This window comes from Chenopodium quinoa, unplaced genomic scaffold, assembly GCF_001683475.1.
Source record: "Chenopodium quinoa cultivar QQ74 unplaced genomic scaffold, ASM168347v1, whole genome shotgun sequence".
In the NCBI taxonomy this organism is placed as follows: domain Eukaryota; kingdom Viridiplantae; phylum Streptophyta; class Magnoliopsida; order Caryophyllales; family Amaranthaceae; genus Chenopodium; species Chenopodium quinoa.
In genome coordinates, this window is record NW_018744143.1 from 1,133,854 (window position 1) to 1,142,637 (window position 8,784).

At 32.6% G+C, this 8,784-nt stretch overlaps 1 protein-coding gene across 1 annotated transcript; it reads left to right on the forward strand.

Annotated features, from left to right (window-relative positions):
- Positions 1 to 6,559: 6,559 nt before the first annotated feature.
- LOC110693187 lies at positions 6,560 to 7,519 on the forward strand. Its single transcript, XM_021870316.1, has one exon. The coding sequence runs from the start codon at positions 6,891 to 6,893 to the stop codon at positions 7,158 to 7,160; it is 270 nt and encodes an 89-aa protein (XP_021726008.1). The 5' UTR covers positions 6,560 to 6,890; the 3' UTR covers positions 7,161 to 7,519.
- The last annotated feature ends 1,265 nt before the right edge of the window (positions 7,520 to 8,784 follow it).

Sequence of the window (8,784 nt, forward strand, 5' to 3'; positions counted from 1 at the left end):
CAATTGATGTATGTGAATTTTACTATAGTTTGATAAATGACAAGTTCGTCTTTGGAAAAAAGGTGACATGAACCTTAGGCCGAATACATAACGATGTAAGAAACCTAAGGTTCAAAGGCTAGTGATGAACTTGGACACTTCATTTGTGACATGATCACACATACTTACATGAAGCATGAATCTGAAAATTTTGAAGGAGTTCAATAAGGTTCAAAATGAAGAGTAAAAGAGACTTGACAAGACAATGAAAGCATTGCGATATAATCGTGATGGTGAACATTTGAGTGATAATCTTAACTTGGCCAGAATTCAAAAGCATTTACGATATGATTTTACTGATGAGCATTTGAGCAAAGAACTTGATGATCATCCCGAGGATTGTGAAATTAGTTTACAACCTACTCCACTAAGTGAAAATGTTTCCAAATGGAGGAATTAAACAATATAAGATATAACATGATTCAGGATGAATCGTACTTCCAAACAATCGTTCTAAGGATACAATTTTAAAATAAGCTTTTATACTAAACAGGATTGCGTCAAATCAAACGATAGAAAAGACTTCATACAAGATATGGATAAGAAAAGTTCTTATTTTGTCTTTCTACAAAATTTAAGAATAAGAAACTTGTATTAAAATGTTTAGTGCAATGTTGAATTCTAAAGCACAAGGGTATTACAACCACAAGATGTTTGAGAACAAAGGGTTTGTTGCTCAAATTGGTGCTTTTATGGAAAATATGTCATTTCCAAAAAGGAAAGTGGGAGTAATTTATGTAAATCTCGAAAAGTTTGAGAAGAGCAACAAACAAAAATGGCTTCATCTTGAAAAGTTCAATTCGAGAAGAGCAACAAATGAACATGGATTACCCTATGCTAAAAGAGCCTTTTCATAAGGCAAGTGGGAGTATATGAATCTCGAAGGTGTTCGAGAGAACCAACAAATGAGCATGATTCACACCATGTTAAAAATGACCAACATGTGGTCTCATTAAGGTAATGGGATACATAACCATGTGTCAAGGGCCACATTCCATGTATACCTTTCTTATGTTGTTCATCATTGAAAATAAATTTTCACTTGTTGCATATAAACCCACAAAGTCTAGTAGATCTAAACCTTAGCCAGAGAAATAAGTTTGATGGCTTAGAAATTCTGAAATATTGATTTTAGAATGTAAGGAAGAAACTGGTCACAGGTAAGATTTGACGAGCCACAACTCCAAAATAGCTTAATGCAAAGAAAATCTGAAATGGTTTCCATGTTTGAAATTGAGTGTGAGACACTTGGTTGATTTGCATGAATTGGGTGAGACCCATTGAATGCAAAAGAGTAGACAAGGAAGAAAAATGTTTTCTAAGCATAGATTAGTCGCTAAAGGATTTAATTATTGACTATGATGAAACCTTTCGTTACTAATATCGCTTAAAACCTATTTAGACACTTCTAATGATTTCTACCTTATGTGGTTTGGTAGATGGAGTTCAAAACACTTTTTTGAAATTGTTCATGAAAGAGAATGCATATATGATTCACACAAGAACGTTTTGAAGGACCAGGAAGTCCTAGAGATGCTTGTAAGCTTCATAGGTCCATTAGTGGATTGAAGTAAGCATCATGGAGTAGAATCTTCGATTTACTGAGTTAATCAAATTGGTTGATAGTCTCATAAATGAAGAAACTTGTGCAGGCAAGAGGTTTTGTGGTAGCTATGTAGTCTTCTTGGTTTTAATTTGTATGTATGTGGATGACATACTTCTTACAAGATACGATGTTCCCATACTTGAATAGGTCAAGTAATGGCTAATGAATTGTTATTGTATGAAAGACCTTGAAGAATTAAATGAGTACATTTTGGGAATCAATATTTATAGAGATAGGTCTTGAAAGAGGATTGAACTTAATTGAGAAACTTATATCGATGAGATTCTCTCAAGGTTCAAACATGAAACTCCAAAAGAGGCTTCACTCCCATGTAACATAGCGCATCGCTTAGCAAGACTCGGTGCAAAGCAAAGACTGATGAGATTTAGCGAATGAGTGACATTCCTTGTGCATTTGCAAAGGATTCGTCATGTAAGCTATGCATTATACTCATTAAATGCACGTGTGCAATTTTCAATCGAATTCTGATATATGATATTGAAATTTATACACTTAAGAGTTTCCTAAAGTACGTTGAGAAGAACAAAAGGCAACGTCTAGGTATATGGATATAAACTATCATAAAAGAAAAGTTTGCAAAGTTCATATGGATGAGAATGTCTCAAAATTTGTTAACTAAACTATTTCAAAAGCCTAAATATGAAAGTCATAATAAGCTCGTTGGAAATTGAACATATTAGATGGCTTAAATTGTGTATTGGACACAGCTGCAAAACTATCAATTTTGTGCTCTCTATGTTTATCAATGTGAAACCAAGTTTCATAATTATTTAATCATGGTTTAGTATTAAATAAAATGTCCAAAATATTTAATGGAATTCAATGGGTATGTCAAATGCGTGATTTGATGAATGAAACTCCATAAATGAACTAAATTCATGGAATATTTCAGTTCCTAATCCAAGTCATTAAATTGGACATAAATGACTTATTAAAAGGATTAGCATATATGATTGATTGATAGCGCAGTTTCATGGGCTATGGGAACATAGAGATGTTCAGTCAATCATATGGATGTATATGGTTGATACATGATCGAACTGACCTACTTAGAAGTTCTGAAAACTTCGTAATTATATTAATGGATTCTTAAGACATGAGTGTAACACTACTTAGCTCGATGATTAGTGTAACTTTGATGCTGTCAAACGTCATGCCGTAAAAGGGGACTATATAAATAAAAGCAGTGCTCGGGTTGTGCTAAAAGTTGAGTGGGAGTTTTGGTTGCCACAAGATTGGAAAGGTCCTCCTATGTTAGATAGGATGGGTGTCTTGGCCTCTTGAGGAGTGAGGATTGGAAATGCATGGTCGTGCTCAAATGGATTATAAGATAATCATTTATTTAAACAATTTGAACTCGGATTTCAAGAAACAATTTGAGGACTTGTATGGATGCCATAGAGATGTAATCTTACTATTAAATTGGACACTAAGAGACTTAAGGAATTTGAAGATTGCACGCTTGTCTCAGACAAGTGGGAGATTGAAGGAAATGTGTCCTCGACTCTCGTGCAATTACTGAATATAATATGGATCGTATTATGGAGATAATAAGTTTGTTTAGTTGGGTTATCTTTACGTCTTGCTAGAGACCAATATTGATCATTGGTTTAAACCGATGCCAACTAAATAGATCCTATGAGGTCACACGTTACAGTGTTAGGTCGAATAAGGAAATTGAGTCCAAAAGTTGGGCTTAGTGGATAACCGGCCATAAGGAGTAGAAGGGACATAAGTCTTACCCTAATTAGATAATGTGATTATATAATTAAGGGTTTGGGGAAAAATATGCATAGGTTCATCTTTCACAAAAGAAACAACGTAATATTTTTCCCCTCCTCTCTCTCTACAACCAGTTAATTAGAAGTTCTTCATAGAAGAGGAGATTAATCTCTCCTGTCCAACTAGCATTGGTGGAGGTTTGATCTACGCTTGTGGACCAATAATAGAGGAGCAACAATTGGGGCTCTAATCTCTGCAACAAGGTTGAAGAAAGCTTGAGAATTCACGCATCAAAGGTTGATTCTAAACTATTATGTGATCCTTTATTTGTATATGCATGAGATCCTGTTTAGGTGCGTAAGAATGAGATTCACGAAATTTCTCTTAGAGTATCTAAAACCTTACAGTTATGACTGTATTTAATTAAGAATAAAAATTATGTTAAGAAATGGTAAAATTTGTTGTATATAAGAGTAAATTCAAATACTTTTAAGGTAACTTTAACATGTCTTACAATAAAAGTCCACCTTGTTCAAGAATTTGTCTTAGCACTAATATGTTGTCATTACACCATAAAAATATTACTAGTATCATCTTTTTGCACCTTGACAATGATAGTGGTTTTAACTTGCTCATTGCACCATAACCCTTGAAACCATAATAACTTAGGGCATGTTAATTCACCTTTTTTCGCTAATTTAATATGATCTAAAATTACTTTTTCTAAACTAATTGTCAAATTTGACTAAACTTTGACCTAATAAGTAAGTTAGCCTATAAGAAAAAAAAATATATAAGGGGTTTTGTTAGTTTTGTAATATGTATTTAATAAATATATAAAATTTTCACTTTTTTTACTATGATATTAAAAATATTTAGCGAAAAAAAAACCGTACATAAAATGATAAAATATATCAAAACTTTTTTTTTTTAATCTAATCTGGTAGATTTTTTTTTCCTGATCTGATCTAAAATAAATAAATAAATTAGATGAACTAAGCATAGTCAAAGTCAATATTTAGTTACTAATTGTACTTGGGTGAACGTTAACATTGGATTTAATACCGAGTCTTTAAGGGTGTGTTTTATTCACCTGAATTTTACTAATATGAATTTATTAAACTTTATCTGAACTTATTAACCCTAATCTGAACTTAAATAAATTTAGTAAACGTGAAATAAATGAAAATAAGGTGAACAAAATAAGCCATGAATCATCATTCGTCTTATTATAAGTTCAACAGGGCATTTTGCAAAGTGGTCATTCATATAAGACTTGATTAATATTAAATTAATTAATTTGATAAGTTTACGTTAATTTTTCTTAGGAGTATTTGAGCCTCGGTTAATTCAATATTATTCCAATTATTAGTTAAATTGATTTTTACAAAATAAGTTGTAGCAAAATAGCAAATATAGCTTGAATGTATTAAAAGCTAAATGTATTGAGGAAATAATTTACAAGTAATCATCAACAATACAACAACAGATGAGAAATTGTCGGGTTTATTTTTTCTTTGAATTTTTTTATTTTTTTGGGTTTTTCTAAGCTATGCCCCCGTGGTTATTAAGTTTCTAAGGTGTGCGCATGCTTTTTCAAAATTACAAGATATACCCTTCAACTTAAGGTGTTTATTCAACCGTACCCTATAACGTTAATCCAACGTTAGTAGTTGTATTCATGGTTTATTACAACACTTTGGAGAAAAATTTCACGCCCAAATTGGGTTAGAGTTATATAAGTAGGTTAACATTTAGCATTTTTTCCAAATTTTATCATCTATTTTTCTTCTAAAAGCAACCATTGATATGTCAAGCTCTCGGTGTATTTCTTATTCTTTTTTCTCATCCGCTTCTTATTACTTCCTATTTATTTACAATTGTTAACGTCGAGTTTACGTCAGAGGGTACGGTTGATTAAACAACTTAAGTTGGAGGGCACAACTTGTAATTTTGAAAAGGCATGGACACACCTTAGAAACTCAACAACCTTGAGGGCATAGCTTAGAAAAACCCTTTTTTTTTTCTAAATTTTTGTGTATAGACTTTAAGGGTCACATATTCTATCAAGGGGTTTAAAAACATAAAATACAACTCTAAATGAAGAGAAGCACTGATCAGAAAAGTTTTAGATATCCAGAAATTTTCAGATCGAATAATATCTAATAATAACCGAAAATACTACGAAGGTTATCCGGAGTACTCCGTAGTTATTTTAATTTTGAAATTTCTATCTTTTTATAAAGAAAACATGACCAATATCCAAAATATTGGATATGTGGATCGGATATCCGAAAAATTCAAAAATCCAAAAATTGATATCAGAATAGGTACCCAATATCCAAAATCGATATCCAATCAATTATTAATCGAATATTCGACTACTCGGATCTTTGGATAGTTTTGCTCGGTCCCCTCTAAATAAAAAAGTGAGTTGATTATCAAGATCACAAGAACAAATAAATATACCAGGCACAAGGTATTACAAGATGTATTTTTACTTAGGTCTTGTTTGGTTGACAATATAAAATGAGGGAAGTGGAAATTCATGGGATTTGATAAATTGAGGAGTTGTTTGGTTGACACAAAAAAAAAAAACAAAAATGAGGGAAGTGAAAATTCATGCGAATTTCAACTTCCCACAAAATAAGGGAAGTAAATTACCTAGCCCTCCCTAGGTCAATCAAAATTCATGAGATTTTTAAATTCTCATATTGCCAACTAAACAAATTTAGGAAATTCCCAGGAATTTCATTAGGAAAATAACTTTCCATAAAATGCAATTTTATATGAGAATTTAATTTTCATGTCAGCTAAACAAGACCTTATTTTTCCCTTTATTTATTTAACTCTTAGAAGTTTATCTCGTTGCTAAATTACACAGTACACTATACACATGCCTAGTGGACAAAGTTTACAAAAAGAGCTGAATACACTACGGAGTAGCACTTTACTACACGCAAATTGAAGAAAATTTACTACGGAGTACTCCACTCGTACTTTATTACGAGTAGTAATTACTACACGCAATTTCCAGGAATTGCGCATTCAACTACTCGTACTTTCTGTCAAAAAAAAAAAAAAAAAAAAAAAAAAAACTCGTACTTTAAACTGCGAGTTGTAGTCAGTCCAAGTACTACCATAATAGTACAACTCGTATAAATGTACAGTACTGTATAATACATAAGCTGATTTATCCATTTGCAACAAACCACACAAAAATGTGCGGCATTTTTTGTCATTTTCCCCATTTTATCTGCTTTTTCTGTATTAAACTTTTCCTCCAACAAACCATGTGAAAACTTCTCTGGTATTTCACAAAAACCATCAACTTTTTCCCACTGAATTTCTCAACCGCCTTATTTTGTTACAACTATATAAATACCACTCTTCACTTATCAAATCATTCAACCAAATCATAAACAAAAACATCATAAAAACACTCAGAAAAATCTTACTCAAAACTCTCTGATTTTAGTTCATCAAATTCTCAAAACAAAAGATGAGTTCGTCAGCTGGAATGAAGTGGGCAGTAGCAGCAAGTATTGCAGCAGTAGAAGCATTGAAAGATCAAGGAATTGCAAGATGGAATTACCCAATTAGATGTGTTCATCAACATTTGAAGAGTAATATTAGATCTTATTCTCAAGCGAAGAAGTTATCTTCTAATTCTTCTGCTATGGTTTCTAAGAAGATGAAAGATGAGAAGTTGAAACAATCTGAAGAGTCTCTTAGGACTGTTATGTACCTCAGTTGCTGGGGTCCTAATTAGTTTCTTAATTTTCTTTTTGTTGTTGTTGTAGTATTTTTGTATATACTACATCGAGTCGTACCGAGCGTGGCTTGACTCACTTGGTACGTTTCTTATGAAGTTCGAATCTTGCCAAGTGAGGGTGTCTGAGGGTAGTATCCCCTTATGTTTCAATCAGTCTCAAGTGGCTCGCTTGCAAATGTGGTTTTAAGGAACTGTAATGGTTGAGATCTGATCAAGCCCAAAAAAAAAAAAATGACAATACCCGAGCCATACTCGGCTTTGAAATGTAGTCCGAGTTATGTTTGGTTTTTATAAATTTATGTATACTGTATGAAAAAACAAGGGTTCATCTATAAATTTCTGTTCTTGAAGCTTTACTTGTTGCACTTGCACATTTTTTTCTTTTTATTCTCTGTTTCTTATTATTTTTAACTTTTTTAATGTCACTTTTTTTTATTTGTTGGGATTCAAGAATCTAAATTTATGCGATACTCTTATCAAATTTAGAGTTGGTCTCCTGGTTTATGCGCTAACACTTTTATCTTTTATGCAACTATTGACAGTGTTTACTTGTATGGATGTTCATCAGCCCAAGTCCAACTGGACCGAATTAGACGAACAACAAAAGATTGATACAAAATAAAATTAAATTTCACAATTAAATTCCTGATAATTGGACAATCGGACTAAATTGGAGTTGGCTAGATTGATTTGACCGGTTAGAATAATTTTTTTATTAATCTGGACTGATTTATAAACATAAACATCCATAAATTCAAAGACTTAAGATTCTAAGAAAATAGGATAATAAACACAAATTTACATAACAAAAACCAAAAAAATTTAGTTAGACATGTAAATACTAAAATTGACACGAACACATGAACTTGTCAATAAGAGATTAAAGGAAAAGGCCTGGAAAATTCTAGAGAGTGCATATCCACCGACTCATGCGTGCGCGCTTGATTGCCTAAACTTATACAACTATGATGGTTACTTTGTTCTTTTGAAACCTTTATTTTATCAATAAACCTAAAAAATAATCATAATATAATTTGACTACTAACACAAGATTAGATTATACATGGCATCAAATATGCCTTATTCACTCCTTTCTAGCTACCTGGCCACTCCTAATCCATCAACATCAATCCCAATTCTAGATGAGAAAAGTGTACAACGAAACCATACGTAAAATGCTACTGCCTTAACTTTGATCCACCAAGGAGTTAACATGACAATCTTTCCAAGAATTATGGCTGCCACAACGGCCAACGAGGCGTGGAGAATTTTGGAACACGAGCTTAAGGGTTCTCGAGAGGAAATTACTAAGAAACTTCAAACTTTATGGAGCAAGTTTGATGATTTGGTGATGTCAAAATGTGAAACAACTCATTAGTGCTTTGGTCGTGTTACACGTATTGTTAACCAAATTAGATTTTATGAGGATGTCATCGAAGAAAGGCAAGTTGTGAAGAAGATATTTGATGACATAGTAGCTATAATTGTTGATGATTAGGTGACTCGAATCTTACAGCTTATCTCTGCCCGACCGGGCATGCTATGCCCTGGAAGACCGGGCGGAGAGGATATGTGTGCAATGTATCTTGCAATCCCCACTGCCCGATCGGGCATTTCATGC

What these genes read in the sequence shown, in the direction of transcription:
- LOC110693187 (XM_021870316.1), top strand. Translation starts at nt 6,891, where the DNA reads ATGAGTTCGTCAGCTGGAATGAAGTGGGCAGTAGCAGCAAGTATTGCA.